This window comes from Hetaerina americana, unplaced genomic scaffold (assembly GCF_022747635.1).
Source record: "Hetaerina americana unplaced genomic scaffold, ioHetAmer1.1.p SCAF_8, whole genome shotgun sequence".
Taxonomy (NCBI): Eukaryota; Metazoa; Arthropoda; class Insecta; order Odonata; family Calopterygidae; genus Hetaerina; species Hetaerina americana.
The window spans coordinates 583,682-609,215 of NW_027287427.1; the positions used below are offsets into that span (position 1 = coordinate 583,682).

Genomic DNA, 25,534 nt, shown 5'->3' on the forward strand with positions numbered 1-25,534 from the left:
GGACGATCCCCGTTCCCTGTCCACAAGCAAGCGCAGATGGATACCTCCTTCTACTGTTAGACGAGATGCACTTACCCAAGAAGATCAGAATGACCTCGTTTTTCGCCAGGTAATTATTTCAAATGGTAATTTATTTCGTTACTTCGTGCTTATGAACTTGGGAGTTGTGCCAATGAGCCCTTGTTTTTCCTAGGTGCGGGGAATTCTCAACAAACTTACCCCAGAAAATTTTCAGAAGCTGAGTAATGACCTAGTACAACATGCAGGACTAAATTCTAGCACTATTCTTAAAGGAGTCATTTTGCTGGTAGGTGGCATGTATAAAAAGGAACTAACTCATAAGTATTTATACCATAATTTCAAAATGTGATATCATGATATGCTATTCAATGCTATGCCTTTTTAATGTAGATTTTCGAAAAAGCCCTCGATGAGCCGAAGTATAGTTCTATGTATGCACGGCTGTGCAAACGGCTAGCAGAGGATGCTCCTAACCTTGAGACACCCAATGGTAAATGCAGTTTCAAAGACGTTCTACTAAACAAGTGTCAAGATGAATTTGAAAGACGGTGAGAATCTGTAATAGTGTAATGCAAATTGATGAGACTTTCAAGGTACTTATTTCACGAATTGTTGATGGCTATAATTTAATGGAAGCCAAATGTTTGTTGCAGCTCGGATGCATCCAGACAATTTGACCAAAGAGACACCCCACTCACACCAGAGGAGGAAGAGCGAAGGCAGATTGCGAAGAAGAAGATGCTTGGGAACATCAAGGTAATTCATTTTCCTTTGGTGAGCTTTATATTTGCTCAAAGCTATGTTGCCTGATGCATGTTTGCACAATTATATCTTTCAGTGTTTGAAAATATTATTTGCCCCTATTTGGGATTCTGTTTAAAGCAAGGTGTTGCCGTCGAAATTTTGTGGTCTTGGATTTGACACTTTGGAATAACTCGTCAGCATCATGGGTTTGGGTTTCCAGTTGTATCCATGCTCCATCCTTCCTTCCATTCATTGGTGCATCTCTCTCCAGTAAATACAGGGACTGCACATTCACAGTTTGGTTTTATTCAGTGGATGTATTTGAAGTTGTTTACAGTGATGTGGGAAAGGTTTATGCTGGTCATTTGCGTGTTGACAGCAATAAGAGTGCTATTCGGGGAGGTGTTTGTAATATGGGTCAGCATTGTTTGATCCAAAACCAAATTAAGTAGAAGCCCTAAAAATGCTCAAAAACGGGTAGCCTTACTCTGGGTCCAATATTTTTGTTTGGATGTGAACCATACCAGTTTGTTAAAGGACAATGAAAACTGGTAATGGTAGGTTATCTTAAGTTAATACCCCTAAACTTCGGAAATCCACTGGATACCAATTAACTGCCCTTCCCTTTTAGCTAAACATGTCAACGTAACATCTAGCCTATTTTTAATGCAATAGGCTGGACAAATCCAGTATCACTAAACATCAAAAAGAAACAAACTACTGGTTTAGTCCTTCATGAAATACTGTTGATGACAAAATTAATAACGAAATATTGTTAATTTTTGTTATTTCTTGCTTATTTCTGTTGTTTCCTGCCTCAAATTGCTGTTTGCTGATGTCTTAACAAGTATTGCCGTGTGTGTGAACTAAATAAAGTTTCCTAAAAAATGTTTTTGATCCTAAAATTTTCCAGTGAAGTACATCCAAATTGGACCTAGCCTATGGAATTTATTGTATTTTTACCCTATTTATGAGAAAAATAGATGGCCTTTCTCTGTACTGTCTTGGCATTGTCTCTCCACTAACAATGTGATTTTTTGATTTATTATTATACATTTAAAGCTACTTCGATATTTTCCATTACTGAATGAATAGACGAGTTTATTGGGGTTTGATTTTGGATAATGGTTTGGTTTACTGTCGGTCCTTAGGTGAAGATTAATATTATTAGGCGCATAATTAATGAAAATTGGGGAATCAGTTCCTACCTCACACACAAGGGAAACCGTATTGGGATAACCAGCTTGTTGGTTCAGTATCTTCGGGTTGGTAATTTTTCATGATAATTAAGGTAAATTCTAATGCACAGCATCAATATAATTTCAATTCTTTCATCCATCGTCTGTGGTAATGTTAGTAATATGTCTTATAAATGGTGGTTGGCTGTGGTAGTAGTTAATATGGGAGGAGTCTGATAGCTGGGGTAATTTATGTCATTAGGCAAAGGTGGATAATTGTGTAATGGTCAGATCGATATTTAAGGAATGGAGTAATGTTAAAGAGAGAAACTGGATGTAGGCATTGCATCACTCTTCAGCAAAAGTGTGCCATGAGGTCTTCAAGCCTTTGGTAGAAAGCCAGCGCGCTACCCATTGCACCAACCAGAATCAATCAGTGCCGCATGCTATGCTACTTGACTGTGTGCTTTTTACTAGGGATCAGAAGTGCAAATATGGCGAGGAGACCTTTGCTGGGATGTCTCTTTTCTAATTTTGTGACCACCTGATTACATCTTGGCTACAATGATGATGTTTTGTCGTAATTCATTCGTGGTTTCCACCAGAGGGTGTTGAATCCCAATGATGGCCTTTGAGTGTCTGAGTAGCCATGTTTCATATTAGTGGTGACTTTGCCTTGCATTCTGCATAAGTTCCAGTAATTCTGCACCTGTGAGTGATGGGTTATGGCATAATATTGCATGGAAGAAGTCTTGGTCATTGAGGAATTTTTTGACTCATTTCACATTTTTTTAGTAAGCAAGGGGGATGGACCACCATATAAAATGCTCACTTTAACATCTCCCTTTAAAAGTTTCATGAAATTCATATTTATATAACGGGTTGATACATGCATATGTACTTCACTGTAGCTGCCCTTGAATTTCCTGAGCAACAGAATGTGAGGGCATCTGGGTTAGAGACGTTTTACATTAGGTGTCTTTCAAGGGTGAAATAGTATGGGCATTCAACCATTGGGTGAAGGTAGGCTTTGGATAGACACAGACAGGGCACAATTACATTTCTAAGTTTATTCTTTTCCTCCCACTACCACATTACCTAATGTTCTCCCCTTGATCATAGGCTTCAGGATTCCATGACCAAGCAATGTGCTTTGCATTCCCCTCTTTGGCCACCTTCAGATTTCTCTATAACACTGTTTCTCTTCCCCCATTAATCTTTGTTTCTCTTTCTGTCCATTTTACCTTCTCAATCCTCAACACCTTCATCTCCAAACTAAGCCAACCATTTTCCCTTTACCACTCAAGTTGCTCTGCGGTATGGAAATGTGCTCCTTGTCAGCCAATCTTTTCCTATGATCCTTGCTCAACATCCCCATCAGAAACTACCTCCTTGCAGAAGTCTCTTTGCCCAACACATCCTACTTTTAATGCCTCTAATGCCATGACCATGTTGGCCCAAAACATTTCCAAAATGGGTAAATTACCTGCTCTAGTTATGCCCTCCAGTTTTAAAGAACCAAGTCCTCTCTTTTGAAAACTTCATCCATTTTGTGTACATGATTTCCTTCCCATATCATGCTAATATTTGGATTTGCAGTATCCTTTGCATTTAGAAAATGTTTTAAAACCCTCCACACCTAAAACTGAGCTCCTTTGTAAACTCAATTTGGGAATATCCAGAAATACTCTTTGCGTATGTCACCTAGTTTCATGAGTCTGCTCATGGCATGATGATGTTAGTCTTTTTTCCTTGGAAAAGGGAGAAGTCATGAATTACTCTTTTGTTGGTTGAAAAGTATGAAGGCGGCCTGAACATTGTTTGTAAGCAAGGCTTTTCAGAATTGGCAAACTTCTGTTATACTGTCAAATAGTGTGTATGAAGTAGACCTTTTTTATATTCTATTGTTTCAGGCTTCACTTCATGGAAGTATTTAATATCCATACTAAAAAGAAAGACTTTTCTACATATGTTACTATATGGTACAATGCATTTCACAGACTTGCGGCATCATCAGGTACAAATTTGCCCAACAGATAGTGCCAGAATATACCCTCAGGACAGAATGGGGGGGGGGAGGGGTAGGGGCTATCAGGTGCATTGAGGGGTTGTTTTGACCATTTCCTCCACAATCCCTCAACACACCTGACAGCCTCCACCCCTATCAGGCCCTTCCACCCCTCCCCACCCCCACTCTGTCTTGAGGGTATATATTGTGTTTTTAAATTATAATTTTGGGAGAAATATTAAGAATGGAATTGACCAAATTTGATTGTATGCTGTCCAGGTTAATTGTAATATAGAGGTAATTCATTGCCATTCCTGAAATATAAAGTTTTCACCTAGATTTAAGTTTTAAAGGACTAAATATAGCTTGTTTTGATTTATCCATTGGTGGCCCAATATTGACCATGGTAATTTCAATTTAGGCATGCTAAGGTTAATTGTGGATTTGATAATGTACTTCCTGTATAATTTTATGATAATTGATCAGTTTTTTTATTTAAAAAAATGTTTATCCGCAAGTTTTCCAAATGAAGCAAGTAACATTGCCTCTCTTGATTTTATGAAACTATTGTGAATTACATGTTCAATGAGAATCGATCTAACATTCTTATTTTTCTTGCGATAAGGAAAACATGCATTGTCTTTATGCGGGTGCAATGTGTTATAATTTGTTGCTGTCTCTTAAAGCACATAATTTTCTGATAATATGATAACATTTTTTCAGAATTATAAATGTCCCTTGTGTGTGTAGAGCCACAGTGAATGTGCTTGCTTGTTTGGGGCAGCCCTCAACTTCCCAAGGCTAAGTAGGATGGACAGCCTTGTCCACAGGTGGCTAAATGCTGATATATTTGATGCTTATTGATTTGACCTTTTCGGAAGGCACATATCTTGGCCACAATGATGATGTTTTCATAATTCATTCGTGGTTTCCACCGGAGGGTGTTGAATCCTGATGATGGCTTTTGAATGTCTGAGTAGCCAGTTGTGTTGCCAGGGCAGAAGACTTGTTTGTATTCTGCAGTCGTGAGCAGAGAGAGAGAGAGAATCATCTGTGCAGGTGGTCTCGTACGTGAGAGGCATGTGGTCTGGCCGTGGTCCTCTTTGTCATGTTTGAAAAGGGGCCAGTCACAGACTGATGCACTCACTTTCTTAGAAAAAATTTTTAAGGCAATTTATCAACCTGCTTATTTCATAAAGCTTGCTTGCTCAGTGTCAGACCTTCTACAAAATCTCTTATCCCATTGAAATATTCTAAAAAGTAACCCAGGCGACTGTTTAGCAATTATCTAGTCTAGCAGGAAACAAAAGCTAACCCCAGTGTGAAAATGGTTGCAAGTGGTTGAAATGTTGGTTTATCAGTATCAGGAACCGGAAGAACAGTTATTTCTATTTACGGTGAAAAAGGTGCTTTTAGGTTTTGTAAATTTGCAGAAACAGCTTGCCTAATAAAATCCAGGAATTTTACTGTGCACAGCAAGGAGTAGGTTTACATGAATGTACCGTTGTTTATTGAAGAACAGTTACTGGGAAGTAGTCCACTGATTTTCATTGTTGAGATCTGATTCTGATAAATTTTGCTGTGTAATTTAGATATTGCAGAAATTATATGTATATATGGGCACCCTCAGCTCCTCCCCAGCTGTATGATTTTTGGGATGCCAGATCATGGGAAACTGTAACCGACACATGGGAAGGAACTGGCCCCCCTACCGCGATGTATTTCACGTGCCGTCGGGCTTAGTACTGGGTGAATACTCAACCATCACCTACCTAGCTGACCTTCGGGGTGTTTTTTACTAATTGTAATATGAGAGCCACAAGTGAGAAAGGGGCAGGACGAGAAAGTCATGAATTACTTACTGAGTTGAATAGGAAGAAGTGAGAAAAGGAAATGGAAGGGTGTAAACACAGAAATGCGTAGAATAGAGTAGAAAGTGTGTAAGCACTTGAGTGAGGTGGGGAACTTGGGCGGCAGTCAGTGGATATGGAAGGCTTGTAGAGGTGAGATAAAATAGGAGCACTCTATGAGGAGGAAGTATGAAGGGAGAATCCATGATGACTATCAAATAAAGAGCAGGTAAATTGTTAATCATCAAGAATGGATTTTAAAGAGGTGTAATTGGTCAGAGAATTAAGATGTCAGTATGGGTAGCTTGGGTTCAACTACACTAGATGGCAAGATCAAAGGAAATTAAATTAATTAAGGCTAGGGATGGATAACATTCCTGTGCCGCTGCAGTTTAGTAATTTATGAAAGAAAGTTATTGGTTCAAGTGATGTATAGCATTCTTGAGGGAGGAATTAGACTGGAAGACTTACAACATCTGGTTTGGTTTTGGTTTAGTCATAATCTTGTTCAACCTCGACAATTTTAAGTAATAATTCTCTTGTCATAAAATGAAGCTGGCACTTTCTAAATCGGCTCTTGCATTAAAAACAGCCTCAAAGAACCAAACAGAACACCAGTAATATATTCACCAGTAATTCATGAAATATTATTTTAAAGGCCTTCATTTATAAAATTGGTAAGATTTCTGCTGATGTTGCCTGAGAGAGAGAGAGTTGATTTTAAATCCCACAACATAAATTTTCATTGATTAATGTAACTTGTCATACATTCACGGCAAATGCGCGTTTAATAAGAACTCCTAATTATAAAAGTACAACACCATACAGAAATAATACAATGAATTTGATTGAATCAATTGATAAATGAAAATAACTTTAATTTTGAGGAATGGTAATGATGTTGCAATTGTTGCTTTCTTAAAATCTAGAAAAATCAATTCTACTGGAACATTGCTCTCTTACATGGTTGACTTTTCAGCTACCGGAAAATTTATGAATGGTTGTACGCGAGTTGGAAGGTACTCTCCAAAACTTGAGCCATATTGGACACTGTTGTGTGACAATCATTAACGATCTCCCTATTGAAGGTAGATTGTAGACTGCTGAAGAGCAATTTTGTGCAATTTAAAAAATTTAATTTTTGTACTTAGTATAAAAAAGTGTTCATAGAAAAGTTCGTGCTTTTCGACTTGACTGTTGTAGTTCGACAGATGGATTGCAAAATTAATGTTGGTGGTGTGAATAGAATTTCTATGTTGTGTAACCCAATTATCTGTCAGTAAATATTTCTGCATCTCAAATGTTGAAATTCCAATATTTGTCATTTTTCAGTTTATTGGGGAACTTGGAAAGCTGGAAATATTACGGGAGAGTATCTTGCACGAGTGCTGTATGGCACTGTTGGACAAGAAAAAGAAAGGTGAGGTGAAGGACATGGCTGAAGATCTTGAATGCCTCTGTCAAATAATGAAGACTTGTGGTAAGATTCTGGAGTCCGAAAGGGGCAAGAGCTTGGTGAGCCAATATTTTACTCGCCTGAGCAAGCTCGCTCAAAACCCAAATCTGCCCACTCGCATCCGTTTCATGCTGCGTGACACTATTGAGCTGCGCCAGAATGGCTGGATTCCTCGCAAGGCTACCAACATTGAGGGACCAATGCTCATCAATGAGGTTTGTCAGTTTGCCATATTTCCTTGTCATTGTCCCGCTTGTGCGTTAGTACTAAAAATGTTTCAAATTTTGGACAGATTCGTGATGATCACCGAGACCGTGGAGGTTACATGTCGAACATGGGGTCACAAGGGCAGCGCATGGGAGGTGGTGGCATGGGGGGTCGAGATGGGATGGGAGGCATGGGCCACCTGGGAGGCGGTGGAAACCATGTGGACTTGTTCTGCTATCCTATGAGCACTCGCCGTGAGGTCTGGGATGGCGGCCCAGTTAATCCTGGCGTGATAAATCTTGGATCTGGCTCTGGAATTGTCTCCTCACAGGATTTCTATGGGTACGTGGTGCAAAGGCTCTTTTATCTAGTTGCTGTAAGGCTCTCAACACTATGGTTTCCATATTGTTGTGGTGTGCCTGTTTTAGACTTTTTTAGTCCTTCTTTTGAAAGTCCCCCAAACTGGTCTCTTAAATGAAGTAAAAACTAGCCTCAAAAAATAAAATAAATCTTTTATTTTCAATAAATCTTGGTCACGGGAGGCATAGGATAGTCCTATTGTGCAAAGTAAAATCATTAAACGTTCCATCTGTGTATACAATCAATCTATGTACATGATTGATCACTTCAATTACTTGATCAACCTTAAGTAGAAGCATTGGCAAAAAATTGGTTTATCCCAAGGAGGTTTAAAATTTGGTATGCCATTCTAAGTATATATTTTAAGGAATCACTCTTCCTCATGACAATCCAATATTGTTTGTATTTTTTATTTTTCATTTATGATAGTTGTACACTTGAAGAGATTACCTCATGTGATTAAGTTATTAATAAAGTTAAATTTCATTGAGTCTTTAAATGCCAATTTCATTTTCTTTATCTTGAGGTTCTTTTCCACTGCATTGTCAGTGTTTGGTGAATTTGGATAAAACAGAGTAAGAAGGGAGAAGAAAATGAAAGTTTCTTTGATTTCTTGGGTATTCATAGAATATGCCTTCTAAGAACTGAATTTAAGACTGGTATATGATCTTCGTAAAAAGAACTATAGCAAGCTTAATCTTTCAGGAATTGTGCAAAATTGATATGAACTTAGGTTTTCATGAGCTTCGCCTTTGATTAATATTAGATATCTTGGAGTACTTCTATATGGATGGAGGTCTTTATTTGGGTGAAATTGAGACCAAATGGTCCCTTCCTCCATTTAAACCATTGTGATTTATATTCTTCATCTAGCCATAACATTTATGATTACATGCTTTCACATAAATACGCATAGACAGACAGACTTATATTATGCACAGATTTGCATGTCTAAAAAAAAATATATATATATACATTTACACGTCTAAATTACGTATGCTTCTAAACATACACAGTTACATTAACTAAATGACAGTGAAGAAAGAGAGTTAATAACATTTATAATACATGAAAAGTAATGAGAATCATAACATTAACTAAGAATGATGATGCAAATCGTATTGCTTGAGATGACAAAAGGAAAAGGTGATCTGAATGGCAGCCGAGTGAAATGAGGGAAGGTGTACTGGTTGTGTACCAGAGGTAAATGAACTCGTGAAACGTTCTCTTAAATGTTGTTGATGGAGCATTTTTTAATGTCATCTGGCGGAGAGTACTTACATAATTTATATACAGGGAAATAAGGGTCCAAGGATGGAACACCCCTGTGTATTTGTAGCCAGTCGGGGAATGAGTCAGGTGTGGTGACTCAAAGAAAACAGTTACTTAAGAAATGAATCCATTATAAAGACAAGGAAGAAAAATTCAGGATTTGAAGTTTAGCCGAGAGAATATCTTGATCAATAAGAGTCGAAGGCATTAGTGAAGTCTAGGAGAGTCATTATTGTCACCACTTTGTGATTCATGGATAGTTTGATATCATCTGTTGTATTAAAAGGAGCAGCACCTGTGCTGCAACAGGACCGAAAGTCTAATTGTACTGGATCTATTAGGTCATTTTCATTGAGAAACTTTGAGATTTGTTCATGCACGAGTCTCTCGGTTGCTCTTGATTAAGGATGCAAAATGCTGATTGGCCTGTATTTGGCAATGTTAGCAGGTGTGGATTTTTTGGGATAGGATGGATGAGGGCAAGTTTCCAGAGCAAGGGATATGTTCCACTTAGGGTGGACCAAGCAAAGAAATGAGTAATAACAGGAAGCACATTTGGGGAATAGCTGAAATTCCTTCTGCTCTATCTGAGGGTGATTTTTTTTAAGGGTTTGCGGTGGGTTTTTTGCACTGCACATTTGTTTTTTGGGAGAAATTTTGAATGAGCTTGCAGAAGGAACTGGATTTGGTCCAGTTTACACTGTATAAGACTATTCCATCATCCTATTTCCATCTAGATCAATTTCCATTGGCGGGGTTGTGAACAAGCAGTTAAGATCATCTGGAACAGTGTTGGTAGGTGGGGAATGTGGGTTTTTATTTTTGCTGACCCCAAGGTGCTTCAGGCTTTTCCAAATTTGTGACGGGCTCTTCAGATATTTGGAAGGAGTATCTGATTTTGGAATTTCTAATGACTTGCTTATTTTTGTTGTTCAGTTTTTGTAGGCATTGGATGAATTTTCATTTTTATGTTTTTTAAATAGCCTATAGGTTGTGTCACAACTGTTCGTCAAAGCTTTTATTTCATCTGTTTTTCTATTATATACTCGCCGGGACATGGAAGTATAAGATTTAATGGGGCAGGTAGCACCACATAGAGCCACAACACCTGTCCACATTGTAATCTGTTAACCAGCAAAATCATTTGTACACTGAGGGAAATTCAATTTGAATTTACTTTTAGTAGTTACTTAAAACTATTAAATTTGGAGATTTAAAATCAAACTGGGACTGATATTCGTGAATTTTATATTATATTATGGTATTTGTGTGTATGGTATCATGGCATTTTATATATTATGGTATGTGGTTAGTTTAGAATTCCTATTTGGAGTATATACCATTTTCATTATTTTTCTCAGTGGTTCAAGGCCCTAAAGATTTTTTATTCCCAGTATGATGAAAATATTTAATTTCATTCGCGGTTTCCACCGGAGGGTTGACCTGTGATGGCAATGAAATGTCTGATTTGGTGTTCTATGTTTAAGTAAATGGCTTTGAAAGGTCTCGGATGTTAAATCCTGAGTTATCTTCTAGGTATGGAAATGGCTTTCAATCGTCATTTCGCCGTGGACAGCAATTCGGTGGCCCTACCAACTATGGATCTGGTCGACAGGGATTTTCTAACCACAACAAGCAAAACCAGAACCAGCCTCAGAACTTTAATAACAGTAAGCACCATTTTTCATTTATTGTGTGGTCAAGTGTGAAAGGTTACCAATTTGTAACTCTTCTTTGTTTTTTAAATTTCAGTGAGTGGCAAGAGTGACTTGCCTCCTCGTTTCAAGAACAAAATGATGTTAGCTGCTCAGCAAGGCAGTCAGGCTAACCTTGAGGAAGTGTCACTCAGACCAGCAGCTAATTTCAAGCCTAAGACACCAAACTCTATGCCAAAGGCTTCTCTATCATTGGGTGGAGGTAATGATATTTTAACTAGTTTATTTTGTAGTTTATCAAGGTGCCACAAAAGCAAGCAAAATAACATACTTTATGCTTATAGTAGTTTGACTATAAATTTGGTAATTGAGCTTGAATTTTATTTTGCACTCTAATAAAATACACCCTTTATGTGATGGAGATGTGGATGCAAACCCTTGAACCCCACTCTAGCCCTCCAGGATGATTCTGTGGTGTTTGATTTGGAATTGGGTGGTCTCTGGTCATTTGGTTCTTACCTGTTCCATTTAAAAATGTTAGGAATGTTCTTGTGAATTCTACTGACTAATTTTGTAACTGTCAGTCATAGAGGAAGCGTTACCTATTCAGTTTTTAATCATTTTGGCCCAGTTTCACCAACATTTGTTTAATAACATTGCCTGCCATTTTCGCATTGGTGATCTTGCATTTGTTCCATTAATCAATTGGAGATGTGGTAATTTTGTATGCTGACTTTCTGTTGCCAGTCACTGTCATGTGACTGTTTATTTGCATGATAGCAATGAAGTTCCTGCAAAATTTGTAATATTATTGTGTAAAAGAAGATGGGTATTGTTATGTTGGGGGAAGCAAAAAGATGAGGAAAACAAGCGATATCATTCAGAGCAAAAAGGAAAGCCACACTATAGCCTCTGGAACTGACAATATGGTACAAAAATTTATATTTAGCTGAATATGTTAGTTTATAGAAATACTTAAGACAATATAATTATTTTCCCCTTCCATCGGCTGGCCTTCTATAGTGTTTTGGAGATGGCTCAAACCTCTTGTTCACTAGTAGATATGTACTATGGAAGTGATTTACTGGGATGAATGCTTGTCCCTTCATAGGGAATTACTATCGAAAATGATTAGACTAGTTACAGCAATTGCTTCAGCCAAAAATAGGTATATTGAATTATTATTAAAGATAATGCTGAAGTCATGTGAAAGTACTGACATTCATTTTGGCATTCATAAGGTGTGGCAATGAGAAAAAAACTGGAGATTTATTCCTATTTGTACAATTTATTGTATTGGTCCATGGACAAAATAATTTATTTTTAAAGTTGCAATCCACCTCTGTAGGCAGTTCGATTTGATGTGTTATATGACTAATTGAATTTCATAATGTTAAAAATACTGCATCTGACTGAACAAATGCTGTTGTGTGATGAAAAATTTTAAGAGCATGTTGGTGCAATGTTAACATTACTGGGTCACAAAACACATTGTAGTAGTCCACTCTGAAAGTATGAAATGATAAGCTCATTAAAATTAAAAAGAATATTTCATATTACTTAATAATACATGATGTAGATATGTAGTGCCAGTTTTTCATGTTAATAATAGAGAGCAATTTTAATTGAAGTAATCTACCGGTTCAGGTAGGTTTTGGATGGGCACAACTACCAAGTAAATATGTTGTTTCTCCTAAGAAAACACAGCATAACATCCTACTCTGGGTCCCTCTTCATCTCTGTGTACTTCCTTCATCCCATCCAATATCCCTATCTTTATTCCTGCCCTTCCCTCGCTTGCCTAACATGCCCCCCTCTATTACAGTCTTCAATATGCCTTTGATCCATTTTTCCTGCCTCCATATGATTTCTCCCTGCTATCCCCTCTTTTCGCCCACCATATCTAACACTTGTATGTTTTCCTGTCAGTTCATTTCACCTTCTCCATTCTTCTCTACACCCACATTTCAAAAGCCTCCAGTTTGTTTATCCTGCTGCTTCAGTAACCAGTACATACGCCGTACATAACTATGCTCCGCATCAAAGTTTTGACGAGCCTTATCTTAACATCCTCACTCCTTCATGTCCCTGTCTTCAACTCCCTCCTCCTAGTGAAAGCCTCTTTGCCTTGCGCAATTATTCTCCTTACGTCCCTACTACTTTGACCGTGTTGGTCCAAAACACATCTGAGGTATGTAAAGTGTTCTACCTGCTCTAGTTTTTGCCCTCCTGTTTTAATGATAATCGTGGCCTTTGTCTTTCTGGAAAATCGCAATACCTTTGTTTTATTAATATTGATTCTCAACCCGTGTCTATTGCACTGAATTTCCAATTCACTCAGCAGTGCTTGCAACCCCTTGGCTGACTGACAAACTAGAGCTTGGTCATCAGCGAGACTTGAATGATTTTACGAACTCCCCATCGACTTTCATACCTATCTCCAGTTCTTGCTTCAAGCCCCTTCAATCATTTCCTCCTCTTATACATTGAACAGCACCAGTGATAGTGTGCAACCCTGTCTTACATCTCTTCCCATCCGTATTCTCCGTTCCCCACTTGCCCCAGAGCAGTCTGACACATGTGCAGGTTTTGGAGTAGCCTATTTTTTCATACTCTGAATAAATTGATATTTTCTTGTTTTAGCCAAATTTCCACCCCCATTGGAATGTTTTAGAATCAAATAGTTTTTAAAGCTGCCAATGATAGACATTTTGCCATATCAGTACAGGTACCATCATTTGGATCGACTTGTTCCAAAAAATTTTTTACCCTCAATCGAAAGTGTTCGCATTGTCTTTCCATTGTCATGCTGGATAAAATTCACTTTCTCGAATAAATAGTAAACTTAACACATGAGTCTGGCTTACCTTGCAGTTCAAACAGTGCAATCTGTTGTCCAACTTGGCAATTTTGTTGCAAGTTGGACGAGCTTGGAAGTTTCATACAAGTTGCGACGAGGAAATATAAATGATCCCAGTTGTCACCAATTGTGGAATTTTTCTTGCTTTGTTTGGATTGGAAGTCATTGTCATTTCTCACAATTTCAATGTTTGTGAGAAATTAATACTGTGGTAGGTGTTGTTCTCTAATATACACAGCCAACTTCGTTGTACAGACCGAGATCAAGGGTTTAATTAGTTCAAATTTCCATCACTTTGGCACTTCAAGTGCTACCCAACCGTAGTTAAATTATTCTCTAAGAAGGTTCAAATTACTGCTCGCTTTCATCTTTTTTAAGTTGGTATGTATTGCACATAGTGATCTGATTAGTGGGAAAAACTGGGAACGGCATAGTGTAAAAATAGAGTTCCGCATAATTACAATAATGGGAAATTTTATGAGAAAAAAATGTACATTTTGTAAAAATGTAAATTCTAGTAATGAAAATATGGGGTTTAACTGTGTATGGAAATTCAATTGGTTGGTGAATTTGTGGAATGTGTAATAAAAATGGTTTTCCTTTGCTCAAGTGGTATTGATGATGTTAGTAAGTGAATATTGAAAGGGTGTATCATTTCATGGAGTTCTCTATGGTCGCCGAAAAATTAGTTTCTAAAATTCTTATGCTTAATATTTTTTTAAAGAAATGCATTCATTTTATTAGCTGAACAAGAAATTCAATTTATGTTAAAAAAATAATGGTAATCAGTGCAGCATTCCATCCTCCTATGAAATTTAAAGGGGCTTTGATTGTTAATCCCTCCTTTGGTTATTGTTTAGTTACTTAAGGGTGGCTTTGCAAGAGGGCGCATAGCATTAAGGGCCCTGCGGTTTGCCTTTTAAAAGAGCTTGTCAGCGGAGCAGCTTAGTGGAGGGTCGAGCACTCAATTGTTTCTCAGTCTGCTTCATGCATCAAATCTTCACTCGGAACGGTTCAACAGCTACCAGGGACCAGTGGTGGTGGTAGTCGGCAACCTTATTCATGTAGAACAGTTATGAAAATAAATCTGTTCTTTAGTGTTTTCATATAGTTCTGTGGCCTCTGCGAACAATCCATCAGTACTCCTAGGGTTGGAGGTGCTATCTGTGTATATATGCTGTTCCTTCATAAAGGGAAGTGTTGTAGAACTTTTCATTTAGTAGACATTATTTCTGAGCATTTCTTCAGAAATTTCAATTCTCTTTTGCGGCATGTCTAGTTGGATGAATGATTTGCTCCATGGTTCGTATATTTTCCACCCAGGTTTGGAAAATTAGCAGAGGCCAAGAATTTAATTAGACTAAGTTGTAAATGCGTGCTTCAGTGTAGATACACACTGAAATTTAGCTGGGGATGGACAGCTACTAATGGTGATGTAAAGGGAATATTCATGATAATGCTTGCCATGAATGTCTGGATCAGTGTTTGTTTTACCTGATGCAGGGAGGCAGCCAGCCCTGGAGCCTTTGATGCCTCAATCACAGCCCAGTTTGCTTGCGCCTAAGCCCCCGCCCCCGATTCTGCATGCCAAGGAGCAACCCATTCTCATTAAACAAGGCTCATTGGACAAGAACAAGGGTGGGAAGAAGGACAAGGTGCATATCTTAGTCTTTTTCTTCTTACATTTTTTCATGTAAAATGATGATAACTCATGTTCAACATTCGCGGTTTCCACCAGAGGCCAGTGAAAATTGGTTTATGATGGCGTTGATGTCTGAATTCTATTGTGATGTTTCTGCAAATGTAGGGATGCTTCTTTGGGTCTTCAAACTTCTCTCCTCTGTTTTACAGGGACCAAGCAAAGATGAAGTTTTGAAGAAAATCGATTCCATGCTGGATGATTACCTGGGTAACTCGAACATGGATGAAGCTGTTAATTCCTTCAAAGAGCAGAAAATTCCAGACAGGTTCATGTCTGCAGTTCTGACCTCTACAATGAACAAGACATTAGAGAAGAATGGTTGGTATTTCATATTTGAACACTGACCGGACCAGGTCTGCTGGCTGTAACACTGAGTTGACTATGTCCCATAACTTTTCAGATACTGATCGTGAACTGGTGAGCAGCCTGCTGTCTAAGCTGAAGAAAGAAGGGCTCTACACTACTGTACAGTTCATTGGAGCCTTCAAGGAATTGCTTGGACAGATGGCAGATAAGGAACGTGCGATTCCACGCATCTTCTCTTATGTTGCGGGTGAGGTGCTTCTCAAACTTGTCTATTGAATTGGTGTCAACAAAGGAAGGGAATTTAAGCAGATGGTCACTGTGAACCTTTCTATTTAAGGGTTTGCAGCAAATGGTGTTACCGAGGAAATTATGTCCCTTGCTGAGGTGGCCGAAATGTGTGAGAATGGAGCTCATTACCCACTTTTCCTTCTGGTATTGCAACAATTGAACAAAACCCAAGGGAAAGCTGAACTTACGAAGTTGTTCAATGACAGTAAGGTAATACTCTCATCATTATAACATACAAGAGATTGTTCTTCAATTTAATATTTTGGCCTTGTCACTTGCCCATTTTAATTTGCTCGGTGTTTTGTTGTGTATCAAGGCATAAGACCTTAAAAATTAAAAGTATGAAAATGCAAATTTTAGGTAAATCTCTTGAATATGCTGCCGGAAATAGATAAGACCAAAGAGAAGCTGGCAGATATATTGGAAGACAAGGGTCTTACCTTCCTGTTTCCACTTCTAAGAATCCAGGCTGAACTTTGGAAGCAGTTAAAGGTGGGTCATGAGTGCTGGTGAGGATAGAAGCGAGTCCATTGTGAATCATGTCTGTAAATATTTGCAAATGATGTTATAGTGGTATGAAGTTTTTAGGTAAAATAAAAACATGGCAGTACGACAACTTTTTAAAGTGTAATGGGCATTAGTGGATGAGTGTTAAAAGTTACCCTTGTGGGATTTCCTGCAGTTTCTTTGAATGAAATTGGCGTTGGTGGAAAAATTATTAGTTGGAAAATTTAAAGTTTTTGTTAATATCACTAATTCGTTGTTCTATAATCATCTCTAACTAACAAATTGGAAATTCGGAAATATTTGCACTAAAATTTCACAGTTTGAATTCTCATGATTTCTGAGAAGGTACAAGTAATGAGATTCACTGGCAATCCTTTATTTATATAATATATTTATATTTTTGCCTTGTACACCAAATCTTCTTTGAAAAACTGCCTATTGTTTCCAATGCTTACAAATTGGTTCTTCGAATTTCTCTTAATGCTTCCAAAAACTGCATGTCTTGATCAGAGGGAAGTGGCGATGCTGCAATGTACGATGGGGACATCTTGGTTAAATCCGCTTATTAAATTATTATAATGAACTCTGGATTTTAGTAAATAATGTCTCTTATGTCCTCAAGTCTTTCATATCTATAAATCCATGGTGATAATCATCTGTTAATGTAAGTGTGATTCCAATGTCTGGCGAATTTGCAAATATATCGCATTCTTGACAATATATTGATTCAAGGAAAAGAGCAAGTAACTATCAAACGAAGCTCCTTTGATGGCATAGGAATCTTCGACAGCTTCTCTCTTCTCTGGTGTTTCTCGAGAAACTAATGCCCTACTTTTATCATGATGCACAATTTGGAATAGAAACCTTAATGACTCCTAGCAATGCTGCAGTAAGGTATCTCGTTTTAATAAATTTCATAGGTAGAGACCATATTTAACATTCTGAATTATTCATACAAAATTGTTCTAGAAGCAGCCGCGTGTTTCTTCTTTGACCTTCCCAAGGGTGTTCATATTTTCTAGCCTGGTCATGATGCTTTCAGGCAATTTTCAATTATATTTCAACATGTGTGGGATTGAATTGAGCTGCATTGTTTTCTTGAATCAGGTAACGGCAGTTACTGGCAGGCTCCAAGAGAGAAATTCATCTGTATTTGATCTGGTGACAACACGCCTGGAAAGGAACCATTTTCACATACATTTTTACGAGATGGTATCTGGTTTTTTTCACTGGCATAGAGATCATGACTTGGGAACATGCAAGCAATAGTATTTGAATTTATCAGCTGTCTGGAAGACGATTCATTTTCTGTGTTCCCTTATCTTATTTATTTATCAGCCATTGTAATCATGTAATTTGAGGCAATGGATGAAAATTTTTATTTTTGAAAATTTATGAAATTGTTATTCAAATGTTCTCAGCCCTATAATACATTTCTCTCAAACTGTTTTAAAAGACCTTTGGTAAATCATTTCTTGTGGGTAATCGATAAGTATTGAAGCGAGACAGCAATGGCTATGACTCGGCTATGATAATATGGTGCCTTGTCATTTTTTTGTGTTGTTAAAACAGTATCTGTTAACGCTAATCTTTGAAATCTTAGTTTGAGATTTGAACAATATGCATGCGCCTGTATATTATGCCCATGCATTGCATTGAGTATTGCCTGTGCGCAATAAACTTTACGTACGAGTACTTAAAATTGGTGATTATGGAAGGAATATAGAATTGTTAGAAAATTGAATATTATTTCAAGAAGGGGTCCATGTGATGACAACTCAATTAGTCTTGTGGGCCATGCTCTTGTTTAATTTTCTTGTGGTTATCTAGTAAATAAATCTTATCTAGTAGAGTTCTGCAGTTCCCCCAGATTGTGTGCACGTTTAATGTAACGGGGTTTATAGATACCCTATTTAAAGCACTTAAGGTATTGAGAAATGGAAGAAATTGTTATTGTTCTGAGGTGATTGCATAAAATGGTACATGTCAATTCAAATGTCTTCTTTAGTCAGACAAGGTTGTTTTCTCTTGAATGCATCTGTCACAAGATTTCCTTGAGGCTCAATGCCCATCATGTGTGCTTGTTTCTTTGCCAATAACCCTTTCAATTACACATTTAGTATTGTGGTCAGGTATTTGATTTAGTACTTCATTTCTAGTTGACTGTTAGTATTTTTAGTCGGGTTTTGTCTGGCTGACTGGTTTAGCACTTCAGCAGTTGTTGAACCACAGGTAAGTGCTGTATGTATAGGTTCTCTTTAAATAATTCTCTCACTCCAAACATGGTTGAGGTTTTCCTCTGTGTGCAGAGTACCATGTCATCAGTGAATGTCACATGATAGACTTGTGGGGGCTATGCTTATTTTACAATTCCCCCCACGATCTACTGAAAAGGTGTTGTAAATTCACTCTTTAACGTGAAGACATTTTGCACTGTTTCCAACATGTATTTTTTCAGTTATATAATTTGGACATGACCAATTTTCCCCTTCACTCCTTTCAATCACTGTATCCCCCTTCCATTCACTGTGAGCATTACCTGTTGTGATTGTGTGTATTTATATTCAGCATCTGAATCGAAGAATGGGTCTCTTAAATTATTATTAGGTAATCTATCGGTTAAGGTAGGTTTTTGGATGGACACAACTACTAAATAAATATTTTGTGATTCCTAATAAAATATAAAATCCAGTATCCTACTCTACGTCAGACCCCTCTTCATCTGAGTACCTTCTTCATCCCATCCAAAATCCCTATCCTGTTCCTTCCCTTTCCTCGTTTGCCTAACATTCTACCCTCTATCACAGTCTTCAACATCCCACTGCCGGTCAACACTCCCTTCATCCACTTTTCCTGCCTCCATAGGATTTCTCCCATCAAACCCCTCTCTTCGCCCACCATACCAAGAACTTCCTCTTTTGTTTTCCTCTCTGTCCATTTCACCTTCTCCATTCTTCTCCACACCCACATTTCAAAAGCCTCCAGTCTACGCCTATCCTCCTGCTTCAATGACCACTTTTCCGCACCGTACATAGCTACGCTCCATATCAAAGTTTTTACGAGTCTTTTCTTAATATCCTTGGGCAACGTCCCTGTCAACTCCCTCCTCCTTGTGAAAGCATCTTTGCCTAGCGCAATTCTTCTCCTTACATCCCTACTACTTTGACCGTGTTGGTGCAAAACACTTCAGAGATACGTAAACTGTTCTACCTGTTAAAGTTTTTTCCCTCCTATTTTAATGTTAAGGTTAGCCTTTTTCTTTCTAGAAAATCGTATAACCTTTTTTTTATTAATATTGATTCTCATCCCATACCTGTCGCACTGAATTTCCAATTCACTCAGCAATGCTAGCAACCCCTTGGCTGACAGACAAACTAGAGCTTGGTCATCGGCGAGACTTAAATGATTTTACAAATTCCCCACCCACTTTCATTCCTACCTCCAGTTCTTCCCATGCCTCTTTGATCATTTCCTCTGCGTACAGGTTGAACAGCAACGGTGATAATGGGCAACCCTGCCTTACACCTCTTCCTAACACTGGCCAACCAGACTCCCCGTTCCCCACTCCCACCTGCGCAGTCTGATAACATTTACAGGTTGTGGATCAGGCTCCTTTCCCTCCAATTTCTTGCTTTTTTTCTGCAGTGCATTCATTAGTGTTTGCGAATTTACTCTACCAAATGCCTTTTCAAAAACTACGAAATAGGCAAATAACACCTGGTTGTGTTCTATATTCCTCTTGATTAACAATCTATAATAAATAACTGATCATCCCCTAAGTAATCATTTTCCCTACTCTCTATCCTTTTGTTTATGATCCTGAGAACAACTTAAGCTGCGTGAGATATCAAACTTATTGTTCTGTAGTCATCACATGATGTAGCCTTTACCTTTCTTGGAATAGAACTAACATTGATCTCACAAAGTCTTATGGCCAGATTCCTTTCTCATAGATACTATGAATCAGCCCATATAGCCTCTTCCTCCCACATTTTCCTAAACATTTCAGTAGTTCCGCAGGAATGTTATCCACCCCGACGGCCTTATTTGATTTCATCTGCTTTAATGCCCTATCTATCTCATCATTGGGTATGCCTGGACCTAAGATTTCTTTCTCAGTCATGTTCCCTTTCTATGACTAACTTTGTTGGCCTAAGTTCTCTACTATACAGTTCTTCTATATATTCCTTCCATCTTTCTTGGATCTTTGCTGTGTCTACTATTATCTTACCCGCCTTATCTCTAGCAGTTAGCATAGATCTTCTTACATCCCGATAAAATTTTACTTCACTGCACAGCGCACCGATTTCACCCTTCCTCTGAAGACTTTCCATATCCTCGCACTGAGTCACCATGCTTCTTTTGCTTTATTTTTTGCCCGCCTCAATTTATTGTTTAACTCTTTGTACTTAATTTTGCCTAACCCTGTATTTACATTCTTCCATTTTCTCCGCTCATCCATATTTGTAATCATCTCATCTGTGATCCATGGTTTCCTAGTCCTTTTAGCGTTAACGGTTCCAATAGTGTCTTTTGCGGCTTTAGACAACTCTTTCTTGATAATTTCCCATTTTTCTTCGATAGTACCTAGCTCTTTATCATCCTCCATGATTTTCTCTACCCTCCGTTTTGTATTCCTTCCTTTTCAAACCATTTAATGCTTCTACATTCCATTTTCTAACTCGCCGCCCTTGCCTTATCTTTTTGAAAAGGACGCTACATTTCCTAACAACTAAATTGTTGTCAGAGTCCGCATCCGCTCCTGGGAAGCTGTGTGAATTTATCACACTGTTCCTAAACCTGTCTCATTTGTTGAGTATTTATTGGGTATTAACTGTGGATGCAATCATAGATGGCAAGTTTCTTGTAGTCATTTGTGCTGAACTTATCAATCTAATGTTTAAATTTGTAAAAGTTATACTGCCTTCAGTACTTGAAGAGTGAATTTGGCGTGTGGCAGTAAATTTTATTATTGTCCTGATATTACAAGCTATTGTTCCAGATAGGAAAGTTAAAATGGACTAAATGGGCAGTTAATTTGAGAAACCTGGAATGTCTTATTTGCCAATTTCAACCACGTGAATTATTTGACGAGAACAATAGATGTGATGCCATAGCTACATTTTCACCGAATCTGTAATGAAATGACATTAAGAAATGTCAACTGGAACTTGGCGAGGGGTCTCTCTGAAGTGGACGTTTTTTTGAGTTTGAGCCGAGGGATGAAATGTCTTGCCTTTTGAACACCTGTTTATTGACATTGGGCTTTTTCAAATAAGGCATTTGTTTTGCATACAGCGGACTCTATTTAAGTTATGATACACAACCATGTAAAATTAGTTAAAATATTTGTTGCTTCCTTTGCCTCTTTCATGAAAGATTAAAAGTTATCTGCAATTGGACATCCTGGTGGTAAAATAAACAAATAACATAGGTAAATAATTGCTCATATAAAAAGATGAATGAAATTGAATAATATTAGAGTTAGGATGAGTTGTAGAAATGGTTGCATAAGGTAGTGAGTAAGGAATAAGCATTACATGCCTTATTTTGTTTCTTAGCATGACCTTTAAATGAATGTATAGTGATGTTTGTTTAGAGAATTTTGATGCCAGTGCAATCTTAATAAACTTATTTCACTACCTTCAGTGCAAGGGTTTGTTGTTGTTAGAAGTAAGATAAGTCAGCCTGGTAGGATGATGTCGATGGAGGGTAAATTTCAGCCAAAGAGTTGACACCTGCAAGGAAATGGATGGAAATCTTATTGGATGGATGGTGCTGTTCTGTTAACTGTTCTAAATCTTCATTCACCTGCTCAATGGCCAGAAAAAATACTTTTCACCGATTTAACCTAATATACTCCAACCTTTTCGATTAGTGCATCATAATGGAGTGAATGACTGAGCATATATTTTCTCTTCTTTACAATAATGCCTCTACCCTAGCTAAGAAACTTCTGTCAACCATAATCATGTTGTGAACCAGCTGTACCCTCGTGCCATTAATTTGATAACCAATGCTCATCCTTCTGTGAGCCTGGCTTTACCAATACAAGATTTCTGGGGAAAAAAAGAAAAGTCGCATTTCTAAGAATGCCCAGGGCATTGATGGATTTTCCCAGTTCCATTGCAATACATTACACTTACTTGAAAGGGCTTAGAATTCTGTATTTAAAGAAATTTTCTTTGCATAATCAAGTGGAATACATTTTTACCTCAATTGTAGAAATAGAATGATAGAGATATGTATCTTTCGCGAAACTTAGTTCAGAATGTTCAGGTTTTCAAAAAAAATAGAGAGATTCAGTGATATTGAATTGAGTCTTGCAAGGCTTCATGATCTTAGTGTAACGGAACTGTTCAGAAGCCAGATAATCTTGAACATTGGGGCATGAGAGGAAATCTTAATTTTCTGAAAATTTTCTGTTCTTGTATCCTATATTCTTAGAAATTTAAGAAAATTAAGCATCCTTGTCGGTGATAAGATAGTCATTTTGATTTCTGCTAATATGAGTTTGTGGTTTTCAGGCTAATCCAAATCCAACTGCGTTCTATAAGTGGATCAAAGAGAATCTTGACCCATCTCATCACCAGGCTCCTGGGTTCATTAATGCTTTAATGACTGTTCTTGTGAAGTATATAACTCAGGTATGCAATTTTCCAATTTCAAATCTTTTTTTATAAGAATCTGCATTTTGAGTGGGAAAACCGTCACGATCTTAACATTTTATCGTGATTCACATTGCACTCATTTTATATTTATTTGAACCAATAATGTTAATATTTAAACCAAAATTCTGGAATGTTGAACTCAATAATTATTGATGATAATCCCTGAAATATTCATTAGTTAAGGGAGCAAGAGTAAATGGAAAATTCCCAACCCAAGAGTTATGTGGGCTTTAACTATTGATAGCAAATCAGAAAAATTGGAAATAACGTTGGTTGAAAAGGACTGTTGGTCTACAGGTTGGAGGTAACTTGTAATGTAATATGTATGGATCCATGGCCAAGTTTTGATTTCTTTAGGTGCCCGGTTGCTAGTCAGGTGTTGAATTCAAATTGTACGCTCCCTTAATTTAGTCTAGGTGGCTTGGAGTTCTTTGTTGTGTGGTTTTCTAGTAGATTTCCTGCCTCTTGTTTATTGATTGTGTAAATGGGTCCAGTTCCTTTAACTTCAAAGTAATGACTCTGTATGCACACACGCAAAGGTAACGTGGTTCCAAACCTTGATCTTTCTAATTGTTTTTCCAAATGTCCGTCTTAGGAGACGACACTGCCTGAAGGGGCTGAACCTGGGGTTTTACCTGACAAGGCTCTCCAGGAGAAGGAGAAAGCTCTTTTGGAGAAGTTCAACCCAGTTCTTCAGGCTTTTCTACAGAATGAAATAAATCTGCAGGTTGTGGCAGTGTATGCCCTCCAAGTGTATTGCTATTCAAAGCAATTCCCCAAAGGTATCTTTTCTTGTGGAGATTATTCCAGTACTGCTTATCTTGTGTGTATTATCTATCATTGGTGGAAATGAGCTAACCTTCTCTGCCATTTATTCCAGGGATGCTTCTGCGTTGGTTTGTCTACCTTTATGACCTGGAGATAGTTGAGGAAGATGCCTTCATGAAATGGAAGGAGGACATCTCTGATGACTATCCAGGGAAGGGAAAGGCACTATTCCAAGTATGTATTTGCAACTTTGTGCAATGTGTGTTCCTTTTAAACATGCTGATGAGACTTATGCCAAACAGTGAAATAGATTCCCTGAATTCCATTCCCTCTATTGTTTACTAGTGTTAACATTTTTAACCATGATATTTGATTTGTTTTGAATGATTTGACTAGTTGTGTATATTAATGAAAAGTGATATCATGTCAGTGTATGACACACGGTATAATTGATTTCCCTTTTTGATTGCTGTTGTATTATTTTATCAAAGGGTAATTTATTACTTAAACTCATTTTAACCTAAGTAAGAAAAAAGGAATTCATGGCTGCAGGTACTCTTCTGTGATGCTGTGTTTCTGGTTCCCCATTTAAATTGGAATTCCTTGTTCCAGGTGAACCAGTGGCTGACTTGGCTGTACGAGGCAGAGTCTGAAGAGGAAGATGAGGGCGATAGTTAATTCCTTGATTGTTTATGGAGTGGGGAGCAGTATTAAAATTTGGATGTGTGAAGTGAAGGAGGCAGCTGATCTGCATTCTTCGGGATCCTTTTTGATGAATAGCTTTCTGGAGTATTGGTGATAGTTAAATTGCCAAACACTTACAGCATGCCAAGAAGTATAAGGAGTCCAGGCAAACACCAACATTCAGTGTACTCCAGTGTCTTGTGTAATGTGTGATTTTATTCAAGAGTTGGCACTGCTAAGAAAGTGGTTACAATTTTTAAGCAATTTTATAGTGTAATTTTGGTAATGTTATCACAGTTGATGTACTGTGCACATTTTTATAAAAATGCAGAAAAAAATAGGAAAATCGAGAAAAACGTGGTGAAAAAAATGGAAAAACATTTTTTATTTGCCATTTACACTCGAATGAGAGTGGTGTTTATGTGTGACACTGGCGTAGATATGTGCATGGCCCACTCACTACGAAAACTTGTGTAAGGAGATGAAGTCTCTTCCACTAGTTGCGCATCTTAACTGTGACATCCATCTTTCTTTACTGTTTTTCTGTTTTTGTATGAGATTATCCTGTGTCTTTCTGGATGCATGGAGTTTTCTAGATTTGTATGGCATTTGTTGCTGGCGTCAGGTGCCATCACCTTTATTTACTGTATCAGCAATTGTAAAAGGTTATTTGACCAGTAATTTGTCACTGGGTTAATATTTATTGCAGATGTAGTTGTGTGATACAATTTAAAATGCTTGTGACTAGAATGCTGTTTAATGAATTTGTTTTTGGGAGTGGTAAATTTCAATTTTATATTATGTTTATAAACATTGTAGTAGCTTCTAGTGAGGAGCTATGATCTTATCAAGCAAGCCAGGTGCCCTGTTGAATCTTGTATGTAGTGTGATCATGTCCCTATCTATTAATTGGAAATAAAATTGTAATCTATAAACTACCTCAGTGTTTCATTTATGGAGCAATGTAATGGAAGGTATCCATGGAACTTATATTAAG

General features: G+C 37.7%; 1 protein-coding gene across 1 annotated transcript; it reads left to right on the top strand.

The window, feature by feature from the left end:
* Positions 1-25,475, top strand: NAT1 (N-acetyltransferase 1). Its single transcript, XM_071596307.1, has 17 exons — positions 1-109; positions 194-307; positions 412-569; positions 675-777; positions 7,134-7,472; positions 7,550-7,806; positions 10,633-10,766; positions 10,849-11,013; positions 15,115-15,266; positions 15,463-15,631; positions 15,714-15,866; positions 15,957-16,117; positions 16,268-16,399; positions 22,942-23,061; positions 23,681-23,867; positions 23,966-24,087; positions 24,466-25,475. Exons 3-17 carry the CDS (start codon positions 451-453, stop codon positions 24,529-24,531), a joined length of 2,379 nt encoding a protein of 792 aa, XP_071452408.1. The 5' UTR covers positions 1-109; positions 194-307; positions 412-450; the 3' UTR covers positions 24,532-25,475.
* The last annotated feature ends 59 nt before the right edge of the window (positions 25,476-25,534 follow it).